A 17,365-nucleotide genomic window follows, 5' to 3' on the forward strand; every position below is an offset into this window, starting at 1 on the left:
GAATCCTATCCGGGGCTCGAACCCCCCCGGGTCAGCCAATTGAAATGATTTCTCTCTACATTTAATTTGATCCTGCAGCCCCATTGTTAGCAGCCCAAATGTGTGATTCAGATTTAGAGGTCAAACAATGCCGAGGCACGAAAGAAGGATTTTAATCCATGTGTTTTTACTCTTAGATGTGATGGTGTTGTGAAGCCAGTGAGACTCCAGCAACTTGTACACAATGTCCTATATTTCTTCAGACTACTAAGAGGCACTTATCAATGAGGTCACAATATCTTAAGATATATTTACACTTTATTGATCGTACAGAAAAAAATACAGACAACATTTTTGTGTACATTTTTCGCATTATAATGTTCTTTTCCCAAAAACTACTATCATAACAAAACGACCTACAAATTATTACATTGAGATTTGATATATTGTAAACTACAGGTTCAAATCCTGTCAATAAATATATTTTTTGTCTTCAGGAAAACGACCACGGGGCCTCTGAAGGTTATGTTTTGAATGCGGGGGAGGGCCGTGCATAATTTATATGTCTGACTCACTTTTTATCTAGCACAGCTGTACTTCTGCTCATGGAACAATTGAGGCATCGTGTTTCCCCAAGTGCCATAGCTGACATTTAGATTTTCTGTAATATTTCTTTGATATAAAAATTTCAAATTTCAAGTATCGTGTGTACGTTTTGTAAATTTTTTGTATCTGCTTGATAGAAGCTGCTGCCACTTGTAATCCACTGTGAACAACAAATGTCTGGGATCTTCAGAAAAGTCCAATTATAACAAAGTTATCGTGTGAAATGGGTTTTCAGTTAATAACTATGTTTAAAACAGCAAGTTTGACATAATCTGCCAAAAACTAAAGTGGTGTCTAATAGCCGCTGTGCCAAACTACACTTCTCTAGTGCTGTCAGATCTATCAATGTGACTTGAGGACGACAATCAATCAGTCATTTCCACAGACGGCAGCAGCTGGGCCAATGGAGGAAATATTGGCGTCCACGTCATCGTGCTTACGCCTCATGTGCGTACACCGGACACCTTTTCCTGTTTCTCCGCCTCCGTCCTTTCCTCCCTTTCCTGGATTTCCTCTCTTTCTTGTCTCTCCCCTCGTTCCTCTCTTTCTTCTCCCTCCTGCCCTGGCTTAGTCATAAACAGTTGTCCTGTAAGCACTTCCTCTCCTCCTCCAGCAGGGGGCAAGCGAATCCATTGTTCGCTGGGTGCATGACGACATAGCGTGTGCGGTGCTGCACGCCGGAGTCTCCACACTTGCTTTTGCACAAGCCCCAAGGAGACCACAGTGACACCTCGCAGTCCAGAGGGGTGTCTGCAGAGAGAAGGGGGCGGGGATTATAATCACCTTGACATTTAGGCTTGATTCAGAGTTTTTTGCAGCTCTTTTTCTTTTCTAGCTCTTGCGAATGTGCATCTTTCCACATTTTTTTTTTGAACAAACAGTATTCATTGTTCGGCATTTGTGAGTTTCTTTTTATAGGTTCGAGTGGAAAGGAGAGGAATTAGTCATGAGCGGGAAAACCCCCGCCCGTTAACCCTTAGGCTATTTGTCCTTTATTAAAAAAGGTGTACAAATTAATCAAAGGGAAATGCAGTAAATGGTAGCATACTGTGTGTGCAGCTCTTTAGGAACCCACATATTATTGGCAGGGTTTTTGCTTTTGGCTACTTATATAATTGAAGTCATGTGTTAAATGAGATGTAACAACATGTAGATGGTTTTTTTGCTCTTTCTCCAACATGGTGAACTTTCTGAGCCACGTTGTTGAGAGCTTCCGCTCAGTTGATTTATATCACAGATTTATTTGTCCGCCAAAGAGTAGAAAAGCAGCAGTATGGGCGGCGGCTGTACGGAACCGCCATTGATGGACGGCCGGATGGAACAACCCAGTCAGATGTCCCCTGTGTGTCCATCACGGACAGAGGTGACATAATGCTGTAAGAGCTTTTTGCATTTTAACAGATACTGTCTGGAGCAGGTGCTTTCTCTGCAATGAAAGTTGTTGCTCACGCCCTGGGGAAGGGGCATCAAAGAGAGGGAGATGAAGGATAAGCAGAGAGAGGGGTAGGATGGAGCCTTGGGAGCAAGACAGGAAGCCCCAACAGATTCCTGGCCCTCCGTTGTTTGTTGATGTGTAGTCAGGGGAACAGACTTGTAGTCTGGGATGCTGACTGAAACCTCGAAGGTCACGGTGACTTTAGAGGTTTGGATCTGATGACTGTGCGGTCTGCGCTAATGCCAGGAATGTTTCCTTTTTTCGCCTACCAAAAAAAAACTATCCCAGTCATCTGTTTAGACTTTCTGTGATTAGTTGTGTTTTTATAAAAGGTTACTTTCTCCCATCCTTGGAGAACATAAGTCACACTGACAGGTTGTCTGACTACTGCATGGTTGGCTTTGCCTCTAGTTTGACTCAATCTTCATCTTAACTCTTCCCAAGCCCTCGTTCTATTCTCACTTGCAGTTGGGCTTTCATTTTTGACTCTTTACGGCTAATCTGTACGTCAGAGAGTCTTACATTGTGTGGGAAGCAGCGTTAACTCTACCCAGCGTCCCCTTGTGGATCCAGATCTTGTTAAAGCATGCGTGTCTGCATCCTATTTTGATTCACAACCAACATGTTTCCATACAGAATTTATGTGTCATTATTCTTTAAATGCATCTTTAGGGTTTTCCACTGGATGCCAGATGTACCCCTGGCACTTTTGGATGCCCTGCCCTCACTTGGCTCTTCTGGTTGGAAGTTGTTGAGTTTGTGTGTGGCCGGTAATGGTTCCCAAATGCTTTCATTTGAGTCAGCAAAAGACTGGAACCCAAGCTTGGTTCTTTTGCGCAACTTTCAGCCTTTGATTATTTTTTGGGGAATGTTTCTATAACTCGATCAGGAGTAGAATGGAGAGAGGCAGACGAGGGTAGGCACTGTGAAGTGTAGGTTTTTTCATTTTGTTATACCTGAAGAATTATAATAGTTGAGTTTTCCTATTGGATATTTTGGCTGGTTAATTAAAGGATGAATTGGGTCAGACCTCCAAACCATTGGTGGGGTGGAGCTCCGGTCATGCAATTGAATTATTCAGAGTTTCTGTTTAATAAATGCTTAAAGACATTAAAGTGTTCCGACATTACTTTTGTTTTCTCTAAAGGAGATTGAAAAGGTTCATTTCCATTACAGTATGTACATATCTTTGAGGACTTTGCCAGCTTGTAGTCTTCTTCTTTTCTGCCTTTTCTGGCTCATAGTTACGCTCCGAGCAATACTGTCATTCACTCTTCATCGGGGAAATAGTTTGAATCCCGGCGGCAGGAATTTGTAGAACATCGCCTGCCTTTTTGCTCGTGTGCACCTTGTGCCCATGAAAAATTCAAAGAAACGTTGATCTACTCTTAAACACTCTATTTTCAGGATAAAATATAAGAAATAATAGAGTTCGAACACTGGTACATTTAAAGATATTGCGTGCTTTGTTCTAAGGTTACAGTCAGACTGACTGATGTTTTGAAGAATGTAGCCCTCCTATCCATTTTAATATTGGACTATAGCAAACAGCAGGGTTTTTCAACAAAAAACCCTATACAACCTTTCCTGCTATGCGGCATTATCTGAAAAAACATTGCATTGGCCAATCACACACACTCCTATTATATAATGGTAATGTCGCATTTCTACTGTTTAACTTGAGTTTGTCGAAATGAAAGTTAACACATTTTTGCCTGTAGAATCCTGTCTATTCCTACTATTCTTAACTGCTGTGCAGTGTTTCAGTATCTCTTTAGCCTTTAATCTGTTACTCAGCACACCTCCATCAATTTGTTGAGTACGCATCATTACAGCACCATTCAGTTTTTTCTTTGACTGGTTATGATCAATCATTTATATAATGGTCATCATGCAAATACGTCATCATCATCAACATCCCACATGTTAGCCAGTGCGAGTATGTTTGCTCGTCAGACTTACTTATGGGTGTGTCCTCAATCTCGTTTCCTGTTAGCAGTTGGTTGGACTGGGAGGGATCCACGGGGAGGCTGATGATCTGATTGGTCTTCCTGATCTTAGTCAGCAGTACCTTGGCAATGGGCGGCAGGTGCTTCAGGCGGGGGTAGTAAAACGAGTTGGCAGGGTGGCTAGGGGAGGAAGCAGTGATCTATGGAGGGGAAATGGACAAGTTTTTATCAAGCATGTCCCCGTCCATATGATTAGGGTTTTTTTGGCTTCGGATTGATGGATGTTGCTCAGGCTGACCCACCTGTGTGATTTTGTCCTGTGGCATGGTCTCGAAGTTGGGAGAAGAGAAGGTGAACCCGCTGTCGGTTCCTGCGTCGTATGGGAAAAGCTCCAGCAGCACGTCGTTTTTCCAGTGGTCGCCGTCACACAGGTCAAAGCTCTCCACTCCCACAAACCAGTCCGGACTTGGAACGAGACGCACAATAAACGACAGCTGCAGATCGAGAGGAGGAAGTGGACCGCGAGGAGGGAGATGCAGCGTGGGGGGAGAGAAAAAAGAGAAAGAGAGGTAAGTGAGGTTGTGGGCCGGAGTTAGAGATGGGAAAGACATTGGTGGAGAAGAGAAACAAGTTGTTATTGTATGTCACCCTATATGATTTGGTCTTAGTGTTTGTCATTGGATAACTGTTGCACCTCATGACCTGTCAGTGGGAGAGTGGGTTAAAGCCACAAAGGAAGAATATTTTTCCTTTTTATTGAAATGTAATCTTTTCTAATTGTATTTAATAGGAATTACAAATATAAATGAAAGCTAAAATGCACAAACCCTATACCCTAACCCTGTATATATTTCTTCAACTCGAAATAATTTGATTCCTTTAGATTCTAGTGTCAAATGGCTTTAATATCCCAATGTTGGCCACAAAACCACATCAGATCCTTCCATCCTTCCTCTGACATTTAATACTCCACCAATTTAGTTTTGCTGTCCTAAAAGTCCACTGGACTCACGATGAACAGTTTTTAAAGAGTATCTGAATCAAATTGGCAGAGGTAGAGATATAATTAGTTTTATTCCGTGCATTTGTCTTTTTTTGTCAAAACTCTCCCCCTACATTACCCAAAATGCAGCTCAACAGCCGCCAGTGTGGACCAAGATCGGGGTTTGCAATACTAGTTGCGGGCGGCCAATATAAATTCATGCGGCTCGCCTAAAAGCAATGATGAATAGCCGACTAGAGAGTTCTGGTAAGCCCACTTCTTACCTCCACATCCTCACATGTGTTCTTTTTAGTCGCCAGCCTGAATCATGTGACATCACTTGAGGCAATTATTCAGACTATGCAGCTCCCTCTGCAGCCCCACAAGACTTTATAATGCTCTTCACACATGGAGTGTAGAATTGGATTTCCCTTTATATCGCCCATATTTGATATGTATATCAAATTTCTTACACTGTATTATAATGTGTCTAAGCATGTATCATCATACACTCCTCCTCCTTGCACCTGCTGTTATTTAAACACCAGACTTCAGATTCTGTTTCCAACTGGCCTTTTTCCATTTCTCTCACGTCGACGACTCTCTCTCGCACACTCACTCCGTCTCGTCTGTTTTCCAAGCCTAACATTGTGGTCAGACGTGTCCCCGATTTAATGACCTACCCAGAGGCTCATCTATAAGGGGATTAACAGCCAAATACCTCATTTGTAGAGACATAAATTATGCTTGCTACATTTCGGAAGCTCTTTCGGGTGCAGCACATGGAAAGAACCGTCTGGAGCTGTTGTTACAGTAACTTTAAAAAAGAGCAATACGGCTCTTTCTCATAATCTAATGCTATTTAGGATTTACTTTTAGCTTTGATGAGACCGCTTATTACTTAAAATGTAGGTAATTATAGGTTCTTCGAACAACCCTTGGTCTCATTGTATAGTTTTAGCTGTTGTTGCTCACAATTGTCGGCCAACACCCTCCTGATGGAGTTCAACCAAAGCATGAAAATTCTGCCGAAGGAAAGCCTGTGACCACCTTGTTATACATGCGGACCTATATGGATGCCCTCTAGTACACTTGATGCCTTGACCCAGAACAAAGGAAACTAGAACGGGCACTCGGTAGAGCGCATACCTTCGCATATCACAAGATTGGGCATTGAATTCTGAACATTTTGGCATTAGTTGCATGCCAATTGGATAGAAATTGACCGCGCTTTGGTAAAAAGAAGATTTTGACCGTTTCATGACCTTGACCTGATTGATCCCAAAATCTAATCAAATGGTCCCCGATAATAACCAATCATCCCACCAAATTGCATGCGATTCAAGAATATTTGGACCTTTCTGTGACATTGACCTTGACCTTTGACCCGATCAATCCCAAAATCTAATCACACGGTCCCCGGATAATAACCAATCATCCCACCAAAGGTCATGCGATTCGGTTTAATAATTTTTGAGTTATGCGAGTAACACACATACAAATATATAAATAAATACACGGCGATCAAAACATAACCTTCCGCATTTTCAATGCGAAGGTAATCAGCTGTTAAGAGACTTACATAAGAGTGCTTGGCGAAGACCTCAAACTCAGCGTTTGTCCGGCCTGTGCCTCCCACAACAGCGGGCGCGGAGAGGACCCCATAAACACTCTGGATGCGTTCGCCGGCCGCTTCGACTTCCTTCATGAGCGTCCAGGCCTCGCCTTTCTCTGCAAACTCCCTCACTCCGTTGCTGGCAAACCCATTACGCTGCCACATGTGGTAGTCGGAGCGGTGGGTCACACCTGGAAGAAGCGAGAGAGAAAAAGGATGTTGCAACAGGTATAAGTCTGCAATGCAACGCACATGTATATCTATACATTTAATGGGAAGAAAAATAAATTCGTATGCTTTCTACTTTTAGCAAATAGGAGACATCTTTTGCCATTTCCTTCCAACCAGGACATTCTTTTGTATTTACTCTATACTTCTCTGGATGGCGTATTCTACATCGGCTATCTGTTCATCTTCCGATCAGTATGCCGTTCCACGTTTGCCGCCAAGTCTGCGACCAATGAGAACACAGTAGTGCTGTGCGCTTACCGATGAGGTTTGACCACTGTGCAGAGGGACGGTAGAGAGGATACTGTTTAGGGAACGCGGCCCTGGTCCACTTGCCAAAAAACGTTAGCTTGTAGTGGGCTGTTTCTGAGGCTGTGCACATGGGGCCGTCAGTGGGAACGGGCATTGAACGGGCGCCCTGGCCCAGTGTCAGCGTCATGACGATCAGGTGGTAGAGCGCTCCGGAGATGGAGAGGATGTTCCTTGAGGTGTCCATGAGGATGAAGTCTGATCTGGGGGAGGATGACGAATCTAAAGGCTGCAAGGGAGGAGAAGGAAGAGAGAAAAGTCATTTTTTTCTATTTATCATTTAGTATAATTGCCATATATTACCAACTTGTCCATGCTTTGCTATGCTGTAGCTATGCACTCAGTGTAATGTAGGGTCGACCAGCTATTAAAGTCTTTATTCAAAGGAATTACCTAATACCTGGATTTCATCACTCTTTATTGTACACATTCACTACCTCTGTCCCTGTGCATTTACAAGCTGTGCAGTCAGTAATTGTTTTCCCTCTTCATTTTAACATCTATACTTTACAGTCAGATCTGGTATATGACAAGACAAAGAGAAGTAGTGAAAGGGCAACGCGTCTGGCTGCAGCATCACTTCTGAGTTTAACAAGTGGGGCATGTGAGTCAGAGGGGACATTTTCCAATTAAACGTTCTCAGACGTTTTTCCACTGTTTAGACTTGCAAACTCACTTAAGCAGTTTAGGATTCGCAGAGGGAGATCCTGCATCAATGATGCAAGTAGTACAGGGTTCGTACGGTCATGGAGAACCTGGAAAAGTCATGGAATTTTAAAATGGTCATTTCCAGGCCTGGAAAAGTCATGGAAAAAAACTTAAATCATAAAAGTTTTGGAAAAGTCATTGAAATGTTGGTATATTCACATGTTCATTTATGCCGAGTTTGAAATAATTAATATAAACAGATGGATTTGCACATAAAGAATAAACATCTATATAAGTGTTTCAAGGAATAAACATGAATAGAAATGTTTATTCTTTTAATCAAACTATTGTCTCATTCATTTGTTTCATTTAAGGTAAACTGTATGCTTTGGAATTCTCATTTTTTTAATACAAAATTCTCTAAATTGTTCATGTTTATACCGAGATTTCAGTTTGGTCGTGGACATTTGGTTTAAAGTCCTGGAAAAGTTATGGAAAAGTCATGGAAATCCATTGGTCAAAATGTGTAAGAACCCTGGTAGTAACAGTTTGACTATCTCATCATATCTTTAGGTATCTCATCATGTCTTTAGGTATCTCATCATGTCTTTAGGTATCTCATCATATCTGGGTATCTCATCATATCTTTAGGTATCTCATCATGTCTTTAGGTATCTCATCATATCTTTAGGTATCTCATCATATCTTTGGGTATCTCATCATATCTTTAGGTATCTCATCATATCTTTAGGTATCTCATCATATCTTTAGGTATCTCATCATGTCTTTAGGTATCTCATCATATCTTTAGGTATCTCATCATATCTTTGGGTATCTCATCATATCTTTAGGTATCTCATCATGTCTTTAGGTATCTCATATCTTTGGGTATCTCATCATATCTTTGGGTATCTCATCATATCTTTAGGTATCTCATCATATCTTTAGGTATCTCATATCTTTGGGTATCTCATCATATCTTTGGGTATCTCATCATATCTTTAGGTATCTCATCATATCTTTGGGTATCTCATCATATCTTTAGATATCTCATCATATCTTTAGATATTTCATCATATCTTTAGGTATCTCATCATATCTTTAGGTATCTCATCATGTCTTTAGGTATCTCATCATATCTAGGTACCTCATCATATCTTTAGGTATCTCATCATATCTTTAGGTACCTCATCATATCTTTAGGTATCACATCATATCTTTAGGTACCTCATCATATCTTTAGGTATCACATCATATCTTTAGGTATCTCATCATATCTTTAGGTACCTCATCATGTCTTTAGGTATCTCATGTCTTTAGGTATCTCATGTCTTTAGGTATCTCATCATATCTTTAGGTACCTCATCATATCTTTAGGTATCTCATCATATCTTTAGGTATCTCATCATATCTTTAGGTACCTCATCATATCTTTAGGTATCACATCATATCTTTAGGTATCTCATCATATCTTTAGGTACCTCATCATATCTTTATGTATCTCATCATGTCTTTAGGTATCTCATCATATCTTTATGTATCTCATCATATCTTTAGGTACCTCATCATATCTTTAGGTATCACATCATATCTTTAGGTATCTCATCATATCTTTAGGTACCTCATCATATCTTTATGTATCTCATCATGTCTTTAGGTATCTCATCATATCTTTATGTATCTCATCATATCTTTAGGTACCTCATCATATCTTTAGGTATCTCATCATGTCTTTAGGTATCTCATCATATCTTTAGGTATCTCATCATGTCTTTAGGTATCTCATCATGTCTTTAGGTATCGCATCATATCTTTAGGTATCTCATCATATCTTTAGGTACCTCATCATATCTTTATGTATCTCATCATGTCTTTAGGTATCTCATCATATCTTTATGTATCTCATCATATCTTTAGGTACCTCATCATATCTTTAGGTATCTCATCATGTCTTTAGGTATCTCATCATGTCTTTAGGTATCTCATCATATCTTTAGGTATCTCATCATATCTTTAGGTATCTCATCATATCTTTAGGTATCGCATCATATCTTTAGGTATCTCATCATATCTTTAGGTATCTCATCATATCTTTAGGTATCACATCATATCTTCCTCAGGTGCTCATCCTGCAATCTCCCCGAACTCTTTGACTGGTCTGGGTCTCTTTTATACATATTTTTAACGGTATGATTAATAGGTTATTCATGAATATGTATGAAGAGTTAAATGTTCCCCAATTGGGATGTACATTTTTCATGAAGCACTTCATAGCAACACATCTTTGCTCCTCAAAGATTCAAGTAACAGCATGCAAATAGTGTGAAATGCAGTTTGCGTCATCAAGTTGACTTCACATTTCACATTTTTGCTAAATGCTTGCTTAAGAAATGTCTAGACTAAATAATCTTACATATTCCCTCGTAATCAAATCATTTTGAATGTTGATTAAACGAAAGCCGGTGCTATTGCTGTTTACATATTTTCATGAAGGTAGAGCAGGACTACTACTCACTGATTTTGTTCAGGGTTCCAGATGAATGGAGGGTTGCAGCAGATGAGTGAAGAGGAGGGCTGGAGGAGAGGAGAAGGGGAGAGGAGAGTGGAGAATATGGCTGTCGAGAGGAGTGACTGCGAACTTCCAACTCCTCTTTGGCCTATTTATGTCTTCCAGGAGGTTCACCCCTCTCTCTCTCTCTCTCTCTCCTCTCCCTCTTTCCCTCCTTTCTCAATTTTTCTTCCCCCTCCTTCCCCTTCTTGCTCCACTCCCCGCTTGACATATCTTTCAGTACCTTTCTATCTGCTTGGCAGTGACTTTCCTGCCCCCTTCTTGCACTTTGACTTTGGTTCTCCCTCCTCCACTCTCCTCCTCCTCCTCTTCCATTCTTTTTAAGCATCCCATTAAGCGGCTAATGTGTTCAGCAGTTCTGAATGCACTGCCAGGAGTGTCATTTCAGAGTATGATACTGTAGGGCTCTATATCTACAAATATGACAAATGAGGCTAATGTGTTTTCTTTAGAATAATCTCAACTTCTCTTGTTCAGGTTTTTGTGATTTCAGCTGAGCTGCTAGATCCGATTATGTCTGGAGTTGTACTGCCTGTGTCACAGTCCATTAGCAAACTCATTTGATGTGATGTTAGGGCGCCGTGAGACTTCAGCCAACAAGAAAATACTGAGGAGTAAAAGTCTTTGTGACGGTTATTTCAGGGTTTTACAGATGAACTCTGATTCTTACAGAACAGTGGATTATTTCATTTTCTTTCTACCATCCTGGCAGCAGTTCAGCTCTTTTAGTCATTATTTTTGATAAAATTGCACAGTTGTTACATTGTAATAAAGGCGACAGTAGCAGGTCGTCCTTCAATCAAAAGGTCGGCGGTTCAATCACGGTCCATGTCGACGTGTCCTTGGGAAGACACTCAACCCCAAATCGCTGTATGAATGTGTGAATGTTCGCTGGTCCTGATGGGCAGGTGGCACCTTGCATTGTGGCCCCTGCCATCAGTGGATGAATGGGTTTCAATGGCTGAGTGACTGGTCAGGAGACCAGAACAGCATACAAGTCCATGTACTGTTGAACATTTCATGGAACTAGCTACAATAGTGTATTATTGTCCTCATTAAGGGATTTGCTGAATATGTCCTTGTTTAAACAGTTAATTTATTCATCTTATACCTTTTACATTCTCCCAGAGTGACGTCTAGAAGTCCTAATTTTGTCTGACCAACAGTCTGAAACCCAACACAGATCCATTTTCTCTTGATTGCATTCAGTTGATAAATCCTTCTATATCTCAATGTAGTTGCAGGAACACATTATTACCTTCGCATTGAAAATGCGGAAGGTTATGTTTTGATCACCGTGTATTTATTTATTTATTTGTATGCGTGTTACTCGCATAACTCAAAAAGTATTAAACTGAATCGCATGAAATTTGGGGGGATGATTGGTTATTATCCGGGGACCATTTGATTAGATATTGGGATTGATCGGGTCAAGGTCAAGGTCATGAAAAGGTCCAAATCTTCTTTTTACCATATATACCAATTTTTTTACCATATATACCATTTTTTATCCAATTGGCATGCAACTAATGTCAACATGTTCATAATTCAATGCCCAATCTTGTGATAATATGCGAAGGTATGCGCTCTACCGAGTGCCCGTTCTAGTTTAAAATGTCTTTGGTGGTGATGCGATGGACACATCAATGATCATTGTAGATATTGTGAAAACATGAATGTTACTTTGCTCTGTTGTTGCATTACAAAGGCTGTATTTCTGCTATGACATTAAAGCTTTAGGATGTTGAGGCAGGTGTATTTTCACTAAAAGCTCTTACAGTTTTTCTCGATTGATTACACACAAAAACTGGAACTTATAACACAATGACCACAACCTGTAACTCATGTGCCAACTCCCTAAACCAATTCTGCTAAACTATAAGCACAAGTATCTGCTTTAGACACAGATTTCAATTGTTAGCCACACTTTCTTCAAAATACAACACACAAGTATCTGCTTTAAACACAGATTTCAATTGTTAGCCACACTTTCTTCAAAACACTAAACACCATCCTCTCTACTTTGCACACTTCATCAATGCCAAAACCTCCTTGTGTTTAGACAGAACACACTGCTATTCAATTGGCAAAACTTCCTTTTCCATGGCTGTTGTGCAATTTGGAATCAAGGCTTTAGCAATATAAGGGCCACAGGTGACCTCCTGATTTGAAGAAGAATGGATGAAAACATGGAAGGTAGAGGAGACTAGAGAGGCAGAGGAGTAAGGGTAAGAGGACGAGGATGAGGAAGAGGAAGAGGAGGAGGATGTTGATGAGGTCCTGTGGCCAGACAGGAACCGACGACAGGACGAAGACACATTTTTTTCGTCCTTTTTTATTTACACTTTTCTTTCTTTTTTTTGTTGACTGTTGTGGTCTATTTTCTATTGTTTATTCTGTGAAACAATTATAAAAAAGAAAGAAACATTTTTGTTGTATATTTGTGTGCTGTTTTATATTTTGAGTTAAAACACGAGACATTTACAATATTTGACAACAGGAGAAAGCATACAGTACCACTGGACATGAAAAGGCATAATGCTCCTGATAAGGCCTTCATACTGGTGTTTTCCCATTTCATCGTAGTGTTTTCCATTGAGCACATCAGTGTTCAATCGATGCTTAGAATGTCTACTCATATAATGGGCTGTGTTTGTCATTTGAAAACAAAATACCCTTTTGAGGTGACATAACACTGTTTTGAAAGCAAAGTTGCATTTTGCAGGAGATATAAAGGGTTTTGCATTTTGTGTGAGTGGTTTTGGGATTTGTGTTTAGAGTTTTGAGAAAACGAGGCATGCTTTCAAAAAATGTGTTTTAGCAATCGAGAAAAACTGTAACTAAAGTGTCAAACCTCACCTTTATATTCAAAGTGATGGCCATAGTAATGCATCCTATGTATACATGACATAATCAACAGATGATAGTATTTTTAGCTGTTTTGTTTTGCATTTTCGAAAATGTTCCACAAAAACAAACATCGCTACAAACACGGAGTCTGTGGCCACATTTGCGTCGTAAAACTGCGGTTGAGGCTGGGCCTGAACAGACGATGCAGTGCCTCTGGAGTGTTTTACAGCGTGTGATGTGTGACTAACACTCCGACAGGCAGCCACAATAACAGCTGCTGTTTTCTCCCACATCCTGTGTTGTGTGTCTTTAATCTCTCCGCCAGGTGAGAGGGTATCTCTGTGTGCGTTTGTGCGTTTGTGTCTTTGGATGTTCGGGGTGCTTGACCCACTGAACCTGGAGGTGCCAGACAACACTCTCATGCGGTCACACGCAAACACAATATGTGACCGCATACTGAATCGGAATATTCGAATCTAATGATTTCCACATGGTCACGTTCCTTACAAACACAAACTAAAACAAACAGACCACTTCCCACCGAAGTCCGCCTCTCTCAATTTTCACGATTTATTGTTGAAGAGTCCGGTCTGCTTCCACTCGGTGACATTAAAATCTCACCGCATTTAAATCTCACCACCCTCGCAAAATTGAGAGAACGAGGCAGCGCGAGCAACGGAGCTGAAACAGGTGGTTTTCAGTTTTTCCGTCCCTGGGACACAAGAGTATTGCTGGCTTAATTTATGAGGTGGATTCTCTGGTATCATCACGGGAGAAGGCAGCAGGGTGTCATATTCACTAGAAGAAGACATCTTTACATATTCCTGTGTATGCAGACATCTGCACTGTTGCCGTGTCCTTTGTCATGTATCAGGACTAGGGCTGCAACTCACGATTATTTAAATAATCAAATAATATGTCGATGATTTTTTTCTCGATTAATCGATGAATCGTGATAGCAACAACATTAACTTCCATCCCTTTATTCAAAAACAGAACCGACGACGCTTTACTCACGTGACTATTTGTGGTTTACAGTAATCGCACCTTAAAGGGGGCGTGGCCAATCTCTGTTGCATTGCTCCGTGGAAACGGTTATCATTTCCTCCATCCACCATGGAAGAATTAACCACTATTCACCGTTTTGAACTCAAAATAGGTCGTCCACGTGAATCGTGGAGATCCGAAGAGTTTGTTTTTTGGGGGGGGGGGGGGTCACCTGGCCCGCTGCCGTTGAGATTGCAGTGAGACGCGGAGAAAAGTGTGAAGTGGTGCTCTTCGTAATAAAACATCTTTGATGGGACGTGTCGCGTCTCGGCCAATCAGCGTTCAGATGTCGACATCGTTTGGGGGTTCAGGTTAGCTTGAATGTCAGCCCGCTACATCTGCTGCTGTCACGCTGCACGGTGTAGCGATGCTAACAAAGTACCCGCACGTTAAACACGATGTGATTTAGCATTTTTTTAGTATCGATACTTCATTCAGAGAGCGATCAGAGCTCACGCGCTGCTCCGTGTCGAGCTGTCTGCGCACACTGCGCTGCGCAGCGAGAGAAGTGGCGCAGCTTTAGAGACTTCGGCTTAAAAAATAAAAAGATGCCAGAAGTGAAATGTTTGTCTGTAAAGTTCTGTAACTCTCCAGCTGCTCATCCTGATGAACTCTGTATCATCTGGTCAGAGACTAACAGCCTCATAGTGTATAATCAATGCTATGATGGAACCATGTAGTTTCATTCATATCTGGCTGTATTAATACTAATATTACTGACATTTGTTAAGTGCTGAAAAAGTTGGTAAAAAGTGATCCATACAGATGTTTTATTTATTACTATTATAGATAAATATACCAGTCTCGTATTTATGGTACCATATTGTTTTTATGGTATTGTATTGAATTCTGGTATCGGGTATCATGATATTTATGGCAGGTATGTAATATGTATAGAAGTTATAATATGAGTATCGTGACAAACAGGTCGAGACAGAACAGATTCAGGGAGAAGTCCATGAGGACTGTTCAGGCAAAACAAAAGGAAGTTGGTTCATGAATGACTTTAACCATATTATATATAATGACAATGTATATTTGTTATTACTATCATTATAGGGCTGAGTCAGAGCGGAGGACCTTTTGTTCTTAAACTGTTTATTATCATTATTTAGATTTGTGGTCAGAACAATAAAATGACTGTAGTTGTGGTTCTAAAAGCTTTGAGGCTTCAAACAACGTGGATGTGGTGTGACAAAAAAACAAAAAAGAAAGTCACCTGCACCCCCCCCCGTTGTCACCTTTTTCACCCCTCATGAGTTTGCAGGTATGATATATATATATATACAGTATACATATATATGTATGTTTATATATATGTATGTGTGTGTATATATATATATATATATATATATATATATATACTGTATATTTCAGTGGAAGTAATTATGATGATTTGTCACGACCCGGAATTTGTGTCTCGTTTTGTGTCTTATTTTGAAGTCCTTGTGTCGTCTGTCTCCCTGTGATTGTCTGCCCTGGTCCTGATTGTTTCCTTCTGTGTGATTGCTGGCCCCGCCCTCATTGTGTCCACCTGTGTCTCGTTCCCTGTTGTCCAATCACCTGCACCTTGCCCGTGTATGTAAACCCTGTTCTTCTCATTCCCCAGTGTGGCTTCGTACTGGTTGGTCTGCGTTTTGGCGTCCTGGCTAGGTTGTGGAATTAAATATTGTTTTTTGCAGTTATGTCGGCATTTGGTTCCTCTCTCGCTGCGACATCCGTGACACCTCCTGGCATGATGTCTGGATAGAGTAAATACAAAGAAAAGGGTCAATAAACTATAACTTTACATCTGACTGGTAAACTGGCTTCATAGTGGCTGTGTTTATCTCAGACCTAATGCTTCTTAAAGGATACATAAAGGTGTTATTTAATTTAGGCCTTAAGACGTTTGACAATTAAAGTCATCAAACAGGAAATGTGGTTACTATGGGACCAAAGTGACTTCAGCACACCTGTCACCAATATCTCACACATACTTGGTTGTAATTTTTGACAAGGCTGTAATTTTTTTAAATCAAATAAATCACAGATATATTTGAACATGTGAAAAACATGTGTTGCCAGATCAAGTATAACTGAAATATTTGAACTTAAACCCAAATATATTCCTGCTTTCTTTAGAAATGTGTCTGATTTAAACAGATGCAGTATATTAACTTTTTTGGGGGGTTTAGTTTGGAAAGGGTCTGAGTTTGAGGAGCAGGTTACAGTGTTTTCAATTCTGGTGATGAGTTGAGATTTAGTTTACATTTTAATCATAGATCGTGCTTTTCATATTACCTCATTTAAATAATTATCTCATCAGTGTTATTTCAAATCAAGTGTTCGGAGTAACTTGCAGTCAATCGTGACACCGTTAAGGCACTGAAAGTGTTGGAGACGATATCAACCGAGCACTGAAGTGTCACACTTGGACATTTTGTCAAGTGCACGGTATTTCTTACATAATTCAAAAGATGGTATGAACCAGAACAATACTTTCCCTTGGGTGCACCCACCAACCTCAATGGTGTTTCATATCAATAAAGGTTGTGAATCAGATCCAATCGTTTTTATACGCAGGCACAACATTTCATTTCCGAGAAATATGATCGAAAAACTGGTTTTCAAGCTGGAATCGACTTTGTCGCCAACTAACATCATTGAACCTTTTAACAGAAACTGGAAGTACAGCTGAACACATTGATTTCAGTGACCGGGTGAACGTCAGGCTGCTGAAGGGCCACCGAGGGGCCAGCACACGTCAACCCGATGGGCCGGAAAGCCTGTCAACAAAACAAGCGGGTTGCTTGTTGTTGGGGATAATGGTGAGCGTGGCTATGGTGACAGAATGTGAGGTCATTGTTTTGACTCTTTGGCTTCGTGTAAGAGCGGATGATCACAACTGACTACAGAGGATCTGGAAACAATAAGGAACACACACTCACACATGGACACACAAAGGGGTCAGTCATGGCCATTGAAGCACAAACACACATCAGCTGAAGGCAGACTGGGGATGTTTTATAGTCTCATTTAGCCACTTGTTAGCAACCGCCTTTTTTAAGAGACATAAAAGCTGTGGGATGTTTACTGAAGTATTTAATGTCGTGGAACAAAACCAGTTTAAAACTAGAACGGGCACTCGGTAGAGCGCATACCTTCG

General features: G+C 40.6%; 1 protein-coding gene across 3 annotated transcripts in view; it reads right to left on the reverse strand.

The window, feature by feature from the left end:
• Positions 1 to 279: 279 nt before the first annotated feature.
• The window catches only part of spon2b (spondin 2b, extracellular matrix protein), a 36,810-nt gene continuing 19,724 nt past the window's right edge, over positions 280 to 17,365 (reverse strand). The window contains exons 1-7 of one of the 3 annotated variants that reach the window (XM_056439051.1): positions 10,267 to 10,349; positions 7,780 to 7,858; positions 7,056 to 7,332; positions 6,534 to 6,757; positions 4,272 to 4,463; positions 3,983 to 4,169; positions 280 to 1,335 (exon numbers count right to left, since the gene is read on the reverse strand). In XM_056439051.1, coding sequence (XP_056295026.1) covers positions 1,157 to 1,335; positions 3,983 to 4,169; positions 4,272 to 4,463; positions 6,534 to 6,757; positions 7,056 to 7,290 — 1,017 coding nt within the window. In that variant the 5' untranslated portion in view covers positions 7,291 to 7,332; positions 7,780 to 7,858; positions 10,267 to 10,349 and the 3' untranslated portion in view covers positions 280 to 1,156. Of the gene's footprint in view, positions 1,336 to 3,982; positions 4,170 to 4,271; positions 4,464 to 6,533; positions 6,758 to 7,055; positions 7,333 to 7,779; positions 7,859 to 10,266; positions 10,350 to 17,365 lie in introns of those variants that run through there. The other 2 variants (XM_056439052.1, XM_056439053.1) reach the window with 2 other exon arrangements.

The sequence above is a fragment of the Pseudoliparis swirei genome, chromosome 19 (assembly GCF_029220125.1).
Source record: "Pseudoliparis swirei isolate HS2019 ecotype Mariana Trench chromosome 19, NWPU_hadal_v1, whole genome shotgun sequence".
Classification (NCBI taxonomy): Eukaryota; Metazoa; Chordata; class Actinopteri; order Perciformes; family Liparidae; genus Pseudoliparis; species Pseudoliparis swirei.